This window comes from Caretta caretta, chromosome 5 (assembly GCF_965140235.1).
Source record: "Caretta caretta isolate rCarCar2 chromosome 5, rCarCar1.hap1, whole genome shotgun sequence".
Lineage (NCBI taxonomy): Eukaryota > Metazoa > Chordata > Testudines > Cheloniidae > Caretta > Caretta caretta.
In genome coordinates this window covers 45,039,907-45,060,042 of record NC_134210.1, presented here as the reverse complement: position 1 = coordinate 45,060,042, position 20,136 = coordinate 45,039,907, and the positions used below count along the sequence as shown (strand labels likewise).

At 40.2% G+C, this 20,136-nt stretch overlaps 1 protein-coding gene across 1 annotated transcript in view; it reads left to right on the top strand.

Annotated features, from left to right (window-relative positions):
* Positions 1 to 17,155, top strand: part of CMYA5 (cardiomyopathy associated 5) — a 58,945-nt gene extending 41,790 nt beyond the window's left edge. Inside the window, exons 10-13 of the mRNA XM_075128512.1 lie at positions 1,917 to 2,050; positions 3,491 to 3,590; positions 7,444 to 7,620; positions 9,030 to 17,155. Of these exons, the coding sequence (XP_074984613.1) occupies positions 1,917 to 2,050; positions 3,491 to 3,590; positions 7,444 to 7,620; positions 9,030 to 9,282 (664 nt within the window). The 3' untranslated portion in view covers positions 9,283 to 17,155. The remainder of the gene's footprint in view (positions 1 to 1,916; positions 2,051 to 3,490; positions 3,591 to 7,443; positions 7,621 to 9,029) is intronic.
* The last annotated feature ends 2,981 nt before the right edge of the window (positions 17,156 to 20,136 follow it).

Below are 20,136 nucleotides of genomic sequence, written 5' to 3'. Positions count from 1 at the left end.
TTTGCCTTCATGAGGAACGTGTAAGGACTGCGAGATTTTGCTCATACTGATAAACAAGGCTCAGATGTGCATGTGAAAATCCTAGTGGAAGAGCACTGATCATTCTTCAGTTTGTACTGCTCTCTGGTGGGACATCTGCAGAAAAACAGTTTCCATACATTAGTAATAATGGACTTATGTAGCAAACTGCATTTGCCTGTCAAACATACTGTGGGATCGTAGAAATTAGAGATGGTAAAGACTCATTGGCTAATCTAGTTCCATCTCCCTGTCGGTGCAGGAGCAGTAATTGTTGTAGTGAGACTATTCTGGTCTCATTTTAACTGTCCCAAGTGAGGGAGTTTCTATCATTTCCCCTGGAGGAACCATTTTCATCTGTCCAATATTCAGACACCGAGCAGCTCGTCTAAATCGTCAGACTATGTGCTGGGGAGATGCACAGTTGGAGCCAGGGTGGGAGGAATCCTCTTCTCCATGTTTCAGAAATGTTGCAGAGCCTTTTCTTTTCTTCTTTTTTTTTTTTATCTAGACGCGAAACAGCAAGCAGAGAGAAGGAGGTTCTGTGCTGTGGTGATCCCCAACTCTCTCTCCTCCCACCTTCCATAAGCTGGCACACAGCGGTCTTGTTCGGAGCTAGGGTCCCCCACATCCAGCTCCTCCTTGTACAACAGAACCATGTGGTTCCATTGTGAAGGAACAGACATGCAGAAGGGGGCAGAATTTGACCCAAAATGTGCACACGGATGTGCACATTGCAGACAACAACCTACACTTACATTTGAAAACTGGGTAACTGTATGGCATGTACAGACTGGTACTTGTGGGCAAAGTTACCTAATCTGTGCAGGTACCTGCTAGCTGGGCACTCGGATACAGGTTTTGTGCATACAATGGTGTACGTGCATTCTATGGGACTCTGAAAATATGGACCCAGAAAGTGAGAAAATGTTAAATTCAGCCCATATGTTTCCATCAAAATAAAAAGTAAAGTTCCTATTTTTCCAGGCAACCCAGGTGCCTTCAAGGTCACTTCAAAGTGTCTGTGAAGTAGCTCGAGTGAGTGCTGATTCTCTGTTTTCCTGGAGTGTGTAATGGCACCAGCTGTCAAAGATATGAAGGCAGGAGCTTTTGAGGAATCATAAAGGGCAGGATTAATCAAAGTAGGACACTGTGCCAAGGCAGTTCTCCTACTGTTGTTTCTTGCAAAGCTAGCCAGTTAAAGTGCACTGCAAAATTAGGGAGGGGAAGCCAGGTCTTTTTTGCTGAATGATGTGTGAAATCAGAGCCCTCAATAAGATATGTGTGGTTTTCATGTATATTCAAAAGGTGGTATCTTTCACTCACAGTTGAAATCTGTATTTAAGTAGCCCAGTCATACCAGCCATGTGTTCTCATCTGCAGCTGTATTTATTGACGGTTCTATTTGTTTAACTTGTTCATCTGGCAACATGGAGGCTTTACTGGGAAGATCAATGAAAATTAGGGGTCCTGATTCTCCACTGCCTTGCACTTTGTATACTTACTTCCATCTGCGCAATCTGAGCACAAAGTGGGTGTAAAATGCAACTAAATCAGATTAGTTGAATTTTACACCTGATTTACATAGGTGTAAATAACTATATAAGGTGCAAGGCAGTAGAGACTCAAGTCATTTTAAAGGAATAGGCCAGTAAAACGAGGGAAAATGTCATAGGTAAAAGGCAAAATCCATCTGTAATCTGAAGAAAAGAAGGTCGGTCGGTCTGTCTATGCTTCCATCCAACCTCAGGTTTTTCTACAGTGCCCATCACTGTAATATCCGAGTACAATATTATGTAGCTAAAATGGCTTAGCTGTTTGTATAAGAGATCATTTTAATTTGAGCATGATAGTTTTAGTATGCATTTTCAATTGTAAAAATTGTTGAATTTTTCTAGATCTGTTGCTGGAATAAAAAAGCCTGAACTGCAAGTTAATCTGCAGCCCAATGTGAATTATTTCTTCTATGTGAGAGCTGCCAACTCATCTGGGACAAGTGAACAGAGTGAAGCCGCCCTCATCTCAACGAAAGGTAGATCTGCATTTTCTGACATGAAAACAATGGAGTAGAGTGGCAGGGCACCCAAAGGTGGCATAATTGCCCCAAAATGCTGAAATTTAGTCTCCAAAAGTAACCAGTTTATTGTGACATATTTATTGGGCCTGCTTCTGATTTGACTGACCTTTAGTGTAAATTGGGAATAACTCAGCTGAATTTAGTAGAGTTATGCCAGTGTAAAGCTGGTGTAAGTGAAATCAGAATCAGAACCACTGGAAACTGCCCAATGTTCTTCAGGTTCTGGAGTTTTGTACAACTCCTATGAATGTAAAACTCCTAAAACAATACCAAGTTCTGCCCTGGTTAGAGCTATGCAACTCTAGTGAATTCAACAGTTGACAGAAACTGATCTTTGCATTTCAGCCTCTTGTGTGCCTTACCTGGGTATGTTTGGGGATTTTTTTTTTTACCTTGGCAAGACATTTCCTAATAAAAGACTCTATTCAAAATTATTCAGAATGATGTGAAACACAACTAAAAGTCTGTAAGTGGATTTAAAAAACAACAACAACGTAGTCCAGTGTTTTAGGAGAAGATACATTATGGCAGGCTCAAACTTCAAGAACTGTGTTTTGAAAAATAATTGACTTCAAAACTTTTTTTAATATCAGGGATCTCTGTGTTGCCCCAAAGTTTTTGAACTACCCTAACCACTTGAGAGCCTTTGCCTTCTTTGGTATAATATTATCCATTACTCATGAAAAAGATTTTGACGGACGCAGAACAGCTTGTGGCAATAAGATTAGTAAAGAAATGTGGAGTACAATCACAGCAACAAACCCTACGTAAAGTAGTCATACAGTTTTCCAGCATATCTCTAGTTGTCTTATTTTTATTTTTGAGTGTGTGATTACCTATGGCAGATTCACTTGGAAGTCTATGTAGTGAGGCCGTATTTATGATTGTGCTATTCTAGTGGGGAACTGGATTATGATAGTTTAGTACAGAAAGTTATTAAAGTTCAAAACTGCTGGGATCTCCTTTGTGAAACTTTCATGGTTATGCTAGAAAATGCTACAAAAATAAAATTAGCTGTCAATGCTGGTAGCCACTGCTGCTCCTGCTGTATAATTATTTTATGTGTGGGAGAGTGAAGCAGGGAAAACACTGCTGATACAGGTGTTGCCCTGATTTAAGGCTTACTGCTTCCATACACCACCTCCTCCTTTTGTGAAAATAAGATGGATCCAAGCTGCCATGTTCAGATCCAGATCTGAATTTCAAGAGAAGAGTAGTAGAAGGGTGCACTGTTCAGGCTCTGCCCTTCTCTAAGAGAAACTCATCCTTGCTGCTGTGTCTTGTTTAGAAAACAGTAAATGTTTTTGTATTGTTTGGTATTTTATGATTCACTTCAAATTAGCACTGTAGTCATCCCTGAACTGGTGTGTGTTTCTTTATCATGAATAATAACAGGAACTAGATTTCATGTGATGAGTGACACAGCTCATCCTGCTTTGCAAGTGTCTTCCGATGGAACTGTGATATGCCTTCCTGAGAGAACCAAATTCACTGGGTAAGTATAAGAATCCTGAGCACGGAAGTTCTAATGTCTCCATATGGAGCCAGACTCTTCAGGCTTGTTTACACCCAGTTTTTTACACCATTTTAACTCAAATGGTAGAAAAAACATTTAGTTAAATTGGTGCAATACCCTGATATGGTATAACTGAGTCTACACTGGGAGGCTGCACCAGTTTAACTAAAAAGAAAAGGAGTACTTGTGGCACCTTAGAGACTAACCAATTTATTTGAGCATAAGTTTTCGTGAGCTACAGCTCACTTCATCGGATGCATACTGTGGAAACTGCAGAAGACATTATATACACAGAGACCATGAAACAATACCTCCTCCCACCCCATTGTTTCATGGTCTCTGTGTATATAATGTCTTCTGCAGTTTCCACAGTATGCATCCGATGAAGTGAGCTGTAGCTCACGAAAGCTTATGATCAAATAAATTGGTTAGTCTCTAAGGTGCCACAAGTACTCCTTTTCTTTTTGCGAATACAGACTAACACGGCTGTTACTCTGAAACCAGTTTAAGTTATTTTTTCTACTGATTTCGTTAAATCGGTGCAAAACCTGTTTGGTCAAGCCTTCATTGCCTTGTACCTTGTATAATCTACCCCTGCACCAGGTGGGTGCAAAATGCTTAATCAAATGGCAGCATTTTATGCCCACTTTACACAGCTGTAGATGATTATTTAGGGTGCAAGGGAGTGGAGAATTCACCTTAAAAATAAAGATACACTGGACTTGAACTGCTTTAAGAGGGAACAGAACACCTCTTCAATGAGAGCAAGAATCTGCCTCATCTTGCATAAGTCAGTAAGGCCTTGTCTACACTATGTGGGGAGATCAATCTAAGTTACGCAACTTCAGCTATGTGGATAACGTAGCTGTAGTCGACGTACTTAGATCTACTTACTGTGGGGTACACACTATGCTATGTGGATGGGAGATGCTCTCCCGTTGACTCGCCTTGCGCTTCTCGTTCAGGTGGAGTACAGGAGTTGACGGGAGAGCGATCTGCAGTCGATTTAGCGGGTCTTCACTAGAGCTGTTAAATTGACCGCCGATGCATTGATCGCCGCGGATCGATCCCTCAGTAAGTGTAGACAAGCCCTGCATTTGTAGAAACTGAATGGGATAGCGCTTCAAGTTTAGCACTACTGTGAAGTGGAAACAATCACAGCTATAAACCTAAAACGGTACTTGTTTTGTGGTCACACCAATTTATTTCATTATTTGGATTTATAAAACAGCACCTATCTCATACGATATTTGCTCATGACAGTTGATTTTAAAAAAAACTTATAATAAATTATTATTGAACTTTAGAAAACACCTTTGTTGTTCTAAAACAGAGGTATCAAGGGAATGTTTCAGAAAAAATAGCACCGATGTTGTGATTTGTTGTTGTATTATTAATTGATTTACATTATATTAGCAACAATATGCTAGGCACTGTTGATATAGATGATGAAATGGGCCAGATTATCTGGTTCAACTGGCATAAACAACCATCTTTATGCTCTCATATCACAGTGTGGTCTCTGGTGTAAGCTTAAGCAGCCTGAAGGCTATTCTAATTTATGTGTGACAGTCCATGGTCCTGGAGCTGTGCAAAGTAGCTGGCTCACATCAATAAATTAGACATATCGTGCCTGTCCATTACAGCTCAAAATATTGAAACGCTCCCCTCCCTCAAAACCAATATTTGAAGGTTGGGAGAGTGGGATACAAAATACTATCAAAATATACACTTTAAAAATATTATATTCTAACTTTTAATATTAAGAGAGGAAGAGATGGGTAACAAAACGTTGTATCCTCAAATGAAAAAAACGTCAAACTGGCTTATCCAGACACCTTAATAAAATTGAGGCCAGATGGAAGAGAAAATACAACATATCAATGTCTGTCAGTCTGATACTATTTTTAATGTTGTAAAGAGGTTAAGGCTGCACTGAGAAACCTTCCCTGAAAATTAAACTGATAAAAACATAAAAATGGCCATAGTGGCTCAGACCAGTGGTCCATCTAGCCCAGTGCCCTGCCTGCCTTCTGACAGTGCCAGATGCTTCAGAGGGAATGAACAGAACAGGGCAATTAGCGAGTGATCTAGCAGTCAGAAGCTTAGGGACACCCAGTGCATGGGGTTGCGTCCCTGACCATCTTGACTCATAGCTATTGGTGGACCGATCTAACTCTTTTTTAAACCCAGTTATACTTTTGGCCTTCACATCCTGGTAACAACTTCTACAGGTTGACTGTGTTTTGTCTGAAGAAGTATTTCCTTATGTTAGTTTTAAACCTGCAGCCTATTAATTTCATTGGATGGCCCCTAGTTCTTGTCTCATGTGAAGGGGTAAATAACACCTTCATATTCATTTTGGTCTACACTGTTCATGATTTTATAGATCTCTATCATATCCCTCCTTAATTGTCTCTTTTCTAAGCTGGCCTGTCCCAGTCTTTTTAATTTCTTCTTGTATGGAAGCTGTTCTATACCCCTAATCATTTCTGTTGTCCTTCTCTGTACTTTTTCCCGTGCTAATATATCTATTTTGAGATGGGAAGTGCAGAACTGCAAGCAATATTCCAGGTCTAGGTGTACCATGGTGTTATGATATTTTCTGTCTTATTATCTATCCCTTTCCTAATTGTTTCTAACATTGTTAGTTTTTTGACTGGCACTGCACATTGAAAATATGTTTTCAGAGAACTATTCACAATGACTCCAAGCTCTCTTTCTTGAGTGGCAACCGCTAATTGAGACCCCACTGTTTTTTGTATAGTTGGGATTATGTTTTCCAATGTGCATTACATTACCTTGCACCTATCAACACTGAATTTCGTTTTATTGCCCAAGTCACCACGTTTTGTGAGATAAAAATTCAGAGAATAAGCTACATACTGGAGTGACTGGCTCTGCCCTTGTCTTGGCCCATACTCAGTTCTCTGACTCTTCAAGACCCTTTCTGTCTTGAAAATTGCCCCAAGAAGACCTGATTTGTGATTTTATTGCCATATTGACCATGGTTAAAAATGGCTGTTCATCTTACTTTCTTTTCATAAGGAGTATTCACTATTCTCTCTTTATAGCTCTGGTCCGTCGACTTACAGCATCTCCGTTAACGTGCTGCAGCGACACTGCTGCACCGATGCAGCGTTTTAAGTGTAAACTTCCCCCAAGTCCCTTACGAGCCTAAATCTCATTTTCAAAAGTGACTCCTGAGGACTGGTCTACACTAGGAAAGTTAAACTAGTATAACGATGTCAGTTAGGGATGGGATTTTTTTTGTTATACTGGTATAAACCCTAGTGTGGATGCAGTTATACCTGCATAGAAGGTGTTCATACAGATATAGTCTGTTTGGCTTCCTGAACCTCAGTAATCTACATTGGTACAAGCACCTTTCTACCACCATAACCATACACATACTAGGGTTTTTTTCAATCTAACTGTACTAGTATAATCAAGTGGCAAAACTTTCTGGTGTAGACCAGCCCTTAATGCCTAAGTCTCTTTTGAGAATGGGACTTCTAAATCAACCAGGCACATTTGAAAATGTTGTTCTACATCCTTGTGTCTCTTTTACTGGACATCATAAGGCTTTCTATAATGTTTAATAGTATTAAATTCTCACTGTGAGTTTACCACAATGTGCAGGTAGAATCAGAGGATTTTTGCTAAAAGTAACTAAGCTTTTTATGTTGAAAAGCTTCAGTTAGGAGGAGGATGAAGTTAATATCTAAGCAATATAAGATGCTGCCACATGACGTGACTATAACTGATGAAAAGAACATTATGCAGTCACTATGCTGAAACACTGGCTTTGCTGTATTCTCTTTGTTCATAGAATTCCATCTGTCCTGGGTGAGCTGCTGCCAGCTCGTGGTCGGCATTACTGGGAAAGCACCGTCACTGGCTGCAAAGGCTACCGGATGGGAATCTCCTATAACTCTACCCCACGAGGCAGCATCCTGGGGCAGGATGATACTTCTTGGTGCATATGTTGTTGTTCTACACAAACAAGGTAAAGCTGAGTGAGTCTAGGTAATTGCAAAGTTACATTTTTGCACATGGTGGAAGACATCTTTGTTTATTTTTACTTTTTCAGATTTAAGTCATAATTAAAAAGATACCTATAAAAGATCTCTAGGTGCCCGGACACTTAGTCTGACAGCAGCTTAGCACACCTGGCAGCATTAAAAAACAAACATTTATCAGGCACAAATGAACCGAACCCAACCCAACTCAGCTCAGCCAGCCAGTGGATCAGGTACAGGGTTCTCGGGACATACTCTCAACTCTCTTGCAAAACCCTATCAAAAAGGGCTTTTGGAGCATGTGCGGAAGGTCATTTCTAGAGCACGGAGCAAGTTCCAGAGTCCTAGAGATCACACAAACACACCCTGCCAGCCATTCCACTCTTTTATAATGAGGGGGATCCAGCTTGAGTGCCCCTGTGGCTGCAGCTGTGGCATGGGGAAAGGGACAGTCCCAAGTCACTTAGAGCTGTATAGGTAGGGTTATAATTTGTCACGAGGTCACTGTGACTGTTATGGAAATCCTGAACTGGAATGGAGTTGGTGCAATCTTGGAAATGGCCGTATAAAGACATTTGATTAGGCCCGAGTGGTGGGGTGGCTTGGCACACAGGGTTCAGCACCACTCAGGTTTGGCCCCTCTGCCTCTATCTGCAGAGCAGTGGATGGGCAAAACCAAAGTGGTGGTACAACTCTGTGTGCCAGGTTGCAACGCCCAGCAAGGGGAGCCGGGCCCAGTCCTATGGGACAGAACTGCTGCTGTGGGGTGAGAGCGGGGTGGGCTTGCTCTCTTTTCTGTGACTTATCTATTTTCTCCCCCCCCCCCCCCCCCCCCGTGCACTTCTGGCATGAAATTTACTAAAAATTTCCAAGACAAAATCGTAGCCCTGTTTATAGGGCACGAGCATACTACAGGTTCAAGTAAAGTGCCAAACTTTGGGGAGTACATTTTTAATTTAATCCTAAATCTGAGCAAATTAGCAACAATCAACTAAATGCAGCACTTGAGACAAATAGGGCCTGATCTTGTGAGGAGCTGAGCATCCTCAAATCCCCATGATGCCATAACTGGGCCCAGAGGCCGGAAGAGAACAAAGGTGGCATTGATGAATGAGATCAGAATGGGTGCCTTTCTCCTGAAAGAGAGTTCTTTGAAATGCTGAGGAGCTAGTGTAAGAGTTCAGAGTGTACAGGGTAGTATTGTGAAATAACTTCACCTTAGACGTGTAGTAAGTTTCATACTTCTCAGAGATCTCCTTCAATGTGTGAACTCCACTGTGCAAAGTGTGCAAGAGTGGAGCAATTTGTTATTGGCTGGGAAATAAATGGTGGTAGTTTATTTCTGATTAATGGCATCATGGATTCTCATTTTGTTTCTATTTCCCATTCTCTACAGTTTCATTTATAAATTCTTCCACCGTGGTGTAATGAATGACGTTTATGTGATGGAGCAGCCAGCCAGGGTCGGAATTCTGCTGGATTATAATGCTGGGAGACTTTCATTCTTCAATGCAGAGAGAGGACTAGTTCTGTTCACCATCAGGCACAGATTTACCAATGCTGCTCACCCTGCCTTTGTTCTGGAGAAAGCTGGCGTACTTAACCTGCACACAGGAATGGAGCTGCCAGAGTTTGTGAAACACAGCTAATCTTTTGCTTTCAAACTCTCCGGAAGACAAATCATTATAATTTTTGGGGGGGCAGGGAGAGGGTATCTATTTTTCTCTTAACAAATGTTACCCACACCATTCTCCCACACATCAACACTAATTGTAATTATACACATAGCACTCTGTGCATGGAGAGGATAATAGACTCCTTCCCACTTAGTATGTATCTTGTGGTATATATTGAGTTATTCTCTAAAGGAAAAAGGTGTATATTAGAACCAAGCATTGGGAGGGGGAAAGATAAATTCATGAACAGGAACTGCAGTCTTTATGACGATAAAAAATAGTTACAATACTAGCTGAATTTTTTTACGTGTGATGATGATCTTGTATATGACATAAGTGCTTCTCTCTTTGAGCTTTAGAAATCTGCATTTCTACAAAAATAAATGGGCAGAGAAAATAAGATTAAAGGGGCAACATTTTCAAGCCAGCCCCAAACTAGCCTCCAACGTTGCTCACACAAATTTTGAATCTGTAGACCCCATATTCTGCACCCACATTGTTCAGACAGACAGAGTTATCTGATTTGTGTGCACACAGGTATCTGATTTGTGTAATGTGAATAGATGTTCAGCAAAAATATGCATATGCAGTTTTGGAGTCTGAAGTGTTGCCTGTGTTTTTGGCCCTAAAATTACTGCCTGGATGGTTTAAAGGATAGATAGGGTCCTATAGCCTGCAACCTGTGGAGTAAAATTGTCATCAACCTTCCTGTGAATTGTCCCTTTTTCATCTTTGACATAATTGCTGTTGCCTTTGATCTTACCTTACCCAGTTTCACACTTAAGTATAGAACTCCCCATAGATGATGTCCTGCTCTCGTCTTTTTGTCCCATTTGAGCTTTGTCTACACTAGCATTGGACCCTAGTTAACAAGCTGCAATGCTTGGGGGCTATTGTGATTGGCTGCCTAGAAATTGCTAGATAAGAAGACGAAGATGGCATCTGAGTATGATTAAACATTGCCAGCAGAGCTATATTCTGGTATTAACCCTGGCCAGTGTTAGATAGAACTGTATTTCAAAGCACTTTACAAATCAGTGCTATGGGCCCTTCCTCTCCCGGCCAGATTCATTGGTGGTGGTACCAGTGAAGCCCTGTGAACCCCTGGTGTGTATTCACCCTAAGGAATGGCAGGCAATGCGATCCATGCTGTCCATCCTTGTGGTTCCCTACTGGGCTCACTTCTCATCTCAGTTAATCCCTGGTACCCTCTTAAGTAAGTGAGGTTTCACATGTCTAACTGAGTGGAGTTGCTGTTGAAAATAGTTTTTTAATTAATTACAATTTAGGTTTCTGCTTGTCAAGATCACAGTTGGTGTCTAATCTGAAGTCTGTTATTTTTTTTATGATTTATTTTAGCAGCACCTACAAGTGGGCTAGAGGCTTCACAAAACAATAGTAAGACATACTCCATGTCCCATAGGGTTTACGCGCTGAGTTTGGTGTAGTGACAGATGTAACAAATACCTGGCTCACTGGGAGCATCCTGGAAGGAGTGCATCCTAAGGAGTCCTTTGAATCGAGATTGGGATTCAGCTGGCTTGTTGGCTTGGGAGAAGGGAGAGTATCCCATGTGTGTGAAGGGGACGGTGTGGAAAAAGCCTTGGAACACACAAAGGGGGCACTGAAGGTGGTGATGATATCAGAGCTGAAGGGGCCGGGTGTGGAAAGCAGAAAAATAGAATAGGCAGGAGAGAGGCTAGGTCAGAGGTGTAGGCTGTGTGTATTCCTAGAGCTCCCAGAAAGCCAATGATTTCACTGGAGATTTGAGTGCAAAAACAATACGGGGTTGAGTTTTTAGTAGGTAAATTCAGAAAATATTTATGAAAATGAAACTAAATATGCAATTCCCCGTTTTCCAGTTATTTTATTTGCAATGTCCTCTACTACTTATCATTTCTGCATCCTTGCAGGGCAGCTGTGTCCCACGATCCAAGGTCAGCTTCACTCATCAGCAATGACATGATGTATTGCAGGGGGGACAAATCAGGGTTAAGGAGAGCAAGAATGGCAAAGAAAACCAAAACCACTTTTTGTGACAAACTAGAATCTTTCAGGCAATATTTACAGATGACAAAACAAAGCCTTGATTATAACTATTCATCGTTGTACAGGTAGCATTATAATAGTCCTTCTATATCAAAGGCTTTTTCAAAACTGTTCCAATTATACAAATACAGTATCTCTGTCGGTTTTGAAGGACTACCTGATAGGCTTCCCGGATGTACTGTATAATTCCCTTTATCCAAAAATCCTAGTTATCCAAATCCAGTGTGTCCCCCAGGTAGTCCTATGTTCAAAATAGCACTTCCATTTAGCTGAACACTTGGTTATCTAGAAAGTTAGGATGTCCCCCAGGCCATTTAGCTAAATGGAAGGTACAGTATTTTTATATTTGCATTTTTAAGTTTCAGTTTTGATCTTGGATGCCTATGTGCATAGCACCAAAAAGTGGAACGTATTTGCAGGACTAGAAATCAGCTGTGCCCAAAATTTAGATTTCACCAGCATTTTGTCACTTACGTACTGCAAAAGCTAGACCTTTCAAACATAAGAAGTGGTGGTTGTGTGTTGACCCTAAGCAGTATATAACTCTACGCTTTTGTTATTTGCATACTTCTGTCTGAAAACGGAAGATCTGGAGCATTTTGCATTAGTAATATATTCCAAATAACTCTGGAAATATCCAAGACAGATGAACTGGTCAGATGCAAAATAAATATAGAGCTGTCTGCCCATCTCTGACTTTACACCTCTTCAAAGCAAATTAGCGAAACAAATGCAAAATCCAGCATGCGACACATCATAGGAAGCTGTGATTCTGTCTGGTAGATTTTGGGCCAGAGTCTGTTTCAGTTAAATCCATGTGCATGGGAGCAGAATTTAGCCCGTTGGATTTATAGATTTAAGTTCTACTCATCCACAAACAGGGTGAAATCTCAACTTAATTGTCTTGAATGGCAAAATTCCCATAGGCTTCAGTGTGACCAGGATTTCTCAAACAGTCTATATGTTTTCTGTGAAGTATGTGGATAATCTTAATTTAACCAATAATCCAAGAATAATGCAGTGCAGATTACTAAAATATGTGGACAATGTCTATTTAATTGACCTGTTTCAAAACACCATGTGTGAGAGAACACAATAGAACACTGAATGCTGGTAGGAAAAGGATAAATATATTTAAATGGTGAAAAGCACATTGATTAAAAACAATTAGTTCTTGGGTTATATGCATTTTTGTTTGCAGCCACCAGGAACTGTCTATAAGAAATAAGGAGCAAGGTGTATATATTTGGTGCCCACTCTGATGTTGGATACTTTTTTTTTTTGAGCTGTCAAAGCATTTATTTCTTGCATAATGCCAGTCTCAGTTACTAATCTGGTCCACATTAATTAATGTTGAATGAACAAATAGCATGGAAGCTCATCCTAGCTTGGACAGCCAGAACAAAGCACATGGTAAATAATATGTATTACCCAAGACTTGTAAGCATACATATTGATTAGAGATTTACCAAATTTACGAGAAGTACGGATGTTGAAATCCCACAATATGATTTGCCAAAACACAGCAGTATGCAGTGTAAACTCTGCTGCCCCTAAGAATCTAGAGATGCAGTTACGGTGCTTTTTATATTTGCTTTTGTGAATACAGGGCAGAGATGAGCTCCTAGAATTTATTTACCGGAATGTGCTTCTAGTGTAAGTTTGAATATAAAATATAGTCACTCTGGCTTTTAACTATGACGTATATTGAATCAAGATGTTGGGGCTTGTTACACCCATTTTTCAGGATACTGTGATTAATAGTTACCTATACAAAAACAAGATCCAAGTAAATATACAATATTGCTAGTGTTCTTGAGGCTGTTTTTGTTTAATGATACATTATAGCTGCGTGAATTATTTTTGATGATAGGCTGCTGGCTCAGCTGGTAGTGGCTGAGACATTTTTCCAAATGCTAATGAGTTTATGCAATATGTGTACACAGTCTGTTCATCATTCCATGCTTATCATTGCACAGGTGCGCTTCAGAGTCAAGACAATGCAACAGTAAGAAACTAAGGATGCTCGAAATACCCTGGGGTGTGTTTTTGTATTGAGGCATGGGGATTTGCACTTGCAGCTGTTGTTAGCATTAATTAATATTTGGCCTGATCCAAAGCCCACTGAATGGAAAGAGTCATGTTAGTTTCACTGGGCTTGGATTAGGTCTATAAATCCTTGTGCTCGGAGGTAAGAATAGATGCCTGACTATAAGACATGATCATTAATTTCTACTGTCAAAAACAAGTGCTGAATGGGACTAGTATAGATCGTATTGATCCACAAATTTCACTTAGGCCTTTCTGTTCCAGAAAAAAAGCTAAATGCTTCATTTCAGTGACAGCTTGTAATATTATATATCAAGCAGAATCTGCTTTTATGAGTGCCCTGCAGAGCATATGGGGTGGGGGTGTCTATGAGCAATAACTTCCTCTTCTGTTGCAGTCAGTAGGTTTTTTTTTTAAGGGAAACATCACTTAAGTTTAAATTTCTTTGTACTAAAGATTGTCTAGAGAGACCTTATTTTGGAGATACGGAATGGAAGAAAGAAAAAAAAACACATTACACTATGAATTATGGAATTTGATTATGGTATCAATCACCAAGCCTATTTTAAAGTATGACATGTAGGTGCTAAATCCCCATTATTGTGGTGTTTTCTTTGGTATATGAGTGAGCTACACATTCTTATTGCCACTGTAGGGTTGGGTTGGGTTGTTTTTAATAGTATATAAAAACTAATGTGAAGTTAGATTCATTTGGAATTTCCCTCTTCTAAAATCATTCACAAATTGGGACTTTAGATAGGTTGAGGGTTAATTTTGATTTTGAAAATAGCAATACATGTTATAGCATCACTAATCTTCAGAAAATCATTCATATTTAACTAGCAAGGAATTCATAATCAACTATCAAAAAGCTAGATCCTATCAGATTATTTACCTAACCAGTGAGGAAAAGTAAATGCCCCATTCTGCCTTCAACAGTTTGTTGTGCAAATGAGTTTCAAAGTTCATTGTAACAAACAGGAATATTTTTGCTTATGTTCTGCATACCAGAAGGTAGCATTCTCTGGTCATGGACCACATCTCATTGCAGTTCCTCATGAGGCACAACATGGGGGGAATGGAAAAGAGATTCCCCACAAATGGAAGAATTGTCCCAATTATAGTTTAGTCATCAGGTGAAAAATGTATAGTTTAAAGTATTATTCTACCCTGAAAAACCTTCTTGCACAGCATATATGTTGCCTGAGTGTATTCAGAGATGCATTTTCTCATTTTACTGACAAAAATACATGTTCACTTATTTTAATTTATTGCGGCTAAACCTGCAGAATCAATGCTGTTAAGGAGGAGTGATGTTAATAATTGGCGTCTATTACGTATTATGCATCAACAGATGTGGTAGCTAAATTCCAATCAGCTATACCTTTACAAATCCACTTAAGACCAAGGGATTGCACAGATGTAACTAGGGGCATAATATGCCTTGCAGAATCTTTATTTCAGGTGATAAGGCACAAGAAGGAGTGAACCCAGTATGACTTTCAGAGCCTAATCTGAGGTTGCAGGGCTGACCATGAGAAAAATCACCTTTCTGCTTGTAAGTCAAGCATATATTACATATACCAGTCCTGCGAGGTGCTAAGATCCTCCTGAGGGGTGCTTGGCAGACTTGGATCATGGGACATGATAAATATATCATCCCACACACCCATTTTCACAGAGCAACTTTTCAGAGCAGAACTGCACCTTCAGGTAAAATTAACTAAGGTTATCTGTAACCGTGTACTAGTTATCGGCCTGTTTTCCTTATGTTTCCTCAACTAGACCTATCAAAATTCACACTCATAAAGCCAAGAAGCCCCACTGAAATGGTACAAATAGTAATATGTAGAATAAAACCATGTAACTCCCGTAACACACACAGTTGTCTGTTACGTGCTGATTACATAATATCAAGGGAGCCTCATGCGGTTCTTTCTTATACATGTATATTTTCGTATCTCTATTATTAATAAATGCCATATATAAAGTTACTATTTACATGGATGCTTTATAGATTTATCATACTGTCAGTGCTTAATAAATAAATGTTGGTTATTTTATCTTTTAAAAGGTGAGATTTCCTGTCCATTCACATTTCCATCTCTTGCTTTAAAAACAGTCAGTCAAAGATTGTTCCTTGATTCAGCTAATAGCACATTTTATATAGGAGCACAAGACATTACACAGATGTTTGTAGAGCTCTCATCCCCATAGTATCAGAGCCCCTTTGAGGCATCTCTGGGGAAAGGGAAGAGTCCGTCATAACTGTGGGTCTTGGCCTGCGAACAAATTTTTATAAAACTCCCATTGGTTTCCGGACTGCAAGACTGGGCCCCATATGTTTGTTTACAAATGGCTGCATGAGACTCTAAAGTACTCTTCCTGAAGATAAGAGTCTGTACAAGTAGTACACCAAAAAGAAGAAAAGGGCCAAATCCCTCTTGTCTTACTCAAGGAGGTAGTTTCATTAAAGTGTATGAGAGGATTTGGCCCATTTAGTGTCACACTTTTTGTTTCCCTAGTGTATGTGTAACAAGCTGGACGGTTACTCTTCATTGGTAGATTATAGCATTTTTGCTGCTTTTTTAAAGATCTCCATTAATGGCCAAATAAGGGAGATGCTAAAACCCTGAGTGGTTATAAGCACTTCTCTTTAAAGTCAGCTATTTTTCAAAGAAAGCTAGAATTAATTAATGCAACTCTGTTAACAAATACAATATTGATATTGAGTTAAGCAGGTTGGTTTGATCTTCTGGAATTCAAAATAGTAGTGAGTTCATCTCTTAGCAACTGAGCAAAGGGCTGGCAGTTAAGCTTCTTTTAAAATATAGAGATATTAAACTGATCGAATTATCTGCATTTCAGATTTTTAAAACTAACATCTAGAATTTTCATCTTGTGTAGACAGTACTGTGGAATCTGTGACACTACATACCTTGTGGATAGTAATGAACCTTTTAGAATGAAGTCTCTCTGTGATAACTGTGGCGTAGAAATACCTGGATGTCTGTTTTAAAGATGATGCATATGGTGTGGCCAAAATTTCCCCCCCTCTAAACTGCATTGACGTTCTCTTATCTGCAGTGCAGCGATAATAGAGAGAATTAATGGTTTTAGTGTAGTGGGCTAACGTAAAGCCACAGATGTGTGCTTTAATGTGTGCTGATAAGGAGGCAGGTTAAAAAACATAAGGACAACTAAAAATGTGGAAGGGGAAGTTAGTTAGGAGGACAGAAGCATGTGGACATTGGAGAGTTTTAAACCAAATGAAGGCATTTTAAGAATTGTACTACAGTCTTTATTGACTATTACAAGTGCAGAATATGCAATAGGAATCTGTCTGGTGGATCAGAGAGCAAGCATGCAGATCAAGGGGGAGAATTTTGCTAATATATGACACACACATAATAGCATATTTAAATCGGCTGTAACCTACTTTCTAATGTTGTAAACCCAGGTTCTGGGAAATGAAAAAGAGAGATGGAAGCAGTGATTTTACCAACACTACAGCTAGGTGTTCGACACTGCAAGAGAGAAATATAGGGGAAAGCCTGAGACGCATGCTGTATTTAAATTCTTCTTTGTAGAAATAAAGATTATTTTTGTAAGGCGTGCTAACTTTTTTTAAGCAAAGCATTAAATATGAAAATTCATATGCTTTCTATTGTAATATGCTGTATTTTACCCAGGCTGTTGAAGAAATGTTGTTGGAAGTGGTTATTTCATTAAACATACTCAGAGAAAACATCTTTTGTTTTTCCTTGTTGAAAAATCTCTATTAACTGATCATTGAGAAGACACTGTCGGTTAGGGGAAATGAGCTGTATTATTTTAACTTGACTCGTGGTGTCTTTTTTTTTTTTAACTTGTATGGTGATCTTAGACTTTATCTGAACCTACTAGATCACACACATATTCATTTGAAAAGGATATGTTACAAATCTTAGGAATTATCCCCAATAAGTTTAGAAATAATAAGAAAATAAGTTTAAACTCCGAATGATGGTGCAAGCTTCATGTCCAGCTTCAGACCCAGGAATGGAGGACCTCCCTGTACATAGAGCTCCCAGGACAACTAGTGCCGCATCTACATAGACGTCTTGGTCACTGGAGAGTGGTAGACAGATAGGCAGTACTGCAGCACAGACTACATCTATGATACCAAAGTCCTCATCTATATCCACCTCTAAGCAGTAGGAAGTAAAAAATAAATCTCCAAGAAGTTCTCAGTCACTGTCTCACAAGAGCTCAGCTCCCAAGTGGAGTTCCATGCAGGCTCCAAGTGAGGCTGGTACCACAAAGATGAAGAGGAATCCGTCATCCGTCAGGGGGTTGGACTAGATGACCTCCCGAGGTCCCTTCCAACCCTGATATTCTATGATTCTATGATCTAAGGCAGACTCAGTACCAAGTTTGGATACCCATACCCTGAGTGGCAGAGACAGGGCTGAAAAGACTAAGCCCATCCCTGAACAACAATTCACACTGATAAGAAAATCATCAATACCAAAGACTGCTCATCTACCTACTGTACTGAGGGAATCCCATATCACGTGCTTAGTACCAGGTGCATTGGTACCGAAGCCGTCCTCCACAGGTACCCACTCATCCCCATCTTTGATACTGTTGGTACCATAAGAGTTTAGGTGCCCTAAGGATCTGAGAATATCTCCTGAGCTGGAGTTTCCCCTGTTAACGAGTGCTGTGGATTTGTCAGTGTCAAGCCTCTCTCGGTCACTGACTCCTCTATCACACACTCGCCCGCATCCACTCTGCAAGCTGAATGGCTATCTCCCCACTTAGACTATGTGGAAGAGGACTCATCAGACTCAAATTTTGGTGCAGGGTTCCCCTACCTATTCTAGGACACATCCCTCTACCTCCTATGCTGATGTATTACAGGAGGATAGACCTCAAATGGCATCCACATGGCAGAAACACAGATGACTTCCTCCACCAATGCCATTTGGGCCTCCTCATCTGGTTCTTTTTCTAATCATTATGCTTTGAAACCTGATCAGAATCTCTGACCTTAATGGAGGTTATGACGCATGGCCAGGAAGGGTTAAACATCCTGAAGGATAAATGACTCAAATTCAACTCTTAAAGACATATAGGGAGATAATTTGTGTTTTTGTGTATTTACATATATATGGGTAGTGGTCAACACTGTAATCAACAGTCCCTGTCTATGCTGTATTCTGTTAATTCAAAGATCAAAAGAACATCCTAGCATTTAAATGAACTGTAAAGATAGGATATTGCTGTATTCATCTCTCTTTGAAATGTATAGCCAAACATCTGTGAATGGCAAAAAGCAGGCAATCACCTTATGTTAATTCGTGTAGCTAAGTACCAGTGATGGACCTACTTCAAAGTCGCCCCGATTACCTAGTGTAAGCCAAGGGACTCCGACTTGTCAAATAAGGCTTGAAATTGTATAAAAGATTCTTGGGTCCCGATCCTGTCATTTCAGATCTGCTTAAGCTTCATTAGGGGAAGTTTGAGTGACAAGATGAGATCCCAGTTCAGCTGATACACCCTAAATATGATATTGGACATTGGACTATAACCTGTGGACTAAATTCTAAAAGAACTCTTTGCAACTACAAAGCTCACCATCTCTGCTATGAATCTGAACCTCAAGAACTGAACTCATGTCTGTATGTATAGTGATCTTTTAACCATACTCTCTCTCTTCTCTTTTTAAATAAATTTTAGTTTAGGTAATAAGAATTGGCTGTAAGCGTGTATTTGGGTAAGAACTGAAATATTCATTAACCTGGGAGGTAATGTGTCTGATCCTTTGGGATTGGTAGAACCTTTTATTGTATATGATGAAAAAGATTTCAAGTTATCTTCATCATTCTTGACTTGGGTATCTGGGTGGAGGCCTGAGGCTGGGTTACTTAAATTTTGATCAAAGACATAGGGAACAGGCACAGCTGAAGTGGGACACCCACAGGAGTACATATCTTGCAGAACTCCATTTACTGCACAAGGAGAATAGCCTCTCCTTCTCAAACACTTGTGCGCTGTGGTCCTTTTGTAAGCCTTGTGGCCTGAAACTTTAAAGGGTAAGAAGCTCTTTGCTCCCATCACTCGGTGAACAGGTGGAAGTATGGCTACAGAGGGCCTCATTTGCATAAACTTTCTACCCAGAATTCCTCCAATGGCACTTTGGGACTCATCATAACTGCATACAATGTCCATGGTTAGTTGAAAAGTGGACCTGAATTGAGAAGAGAGAGGAGGAAATGCTCCTATTTTGTGGCAAGGAGTGCATCCCTGGAGCATGGACTCTGCTCTGGGGTCCTATTTGTTACTGATTCCTTTCCAATGGGGGTGCTGTGCTGTTAGGAGGATTCTCTGATGAAGTGCAATGCAGAGAGGGCTCTTCTGAAGCCTCTGAGAACAGAAGCTGAGTGAACTCTGGTGAGGGCCCTCCTACCCAACCACTAAATAAAGCTGAAATCACTCTACAGCCGGATGAGGTGGTGGAGCCTCAGGACAGGTGTGGGCAGCACTTCCCAAGGGACTGCAGACAGGCCTGCATGCGGGCACCTCCGCACTGTGGGACTATGTGACCTACTGACATCAAACCATGAGTCTGGCTTAGTGGATGGGGAAGGAGAAGTGACATGGTAAAAAGACATTTGCCTATGGGACACGCACACTGTGGCTGGGGAACTGACTTACCGGAATTAGTTACCATGCGGGAGTGAT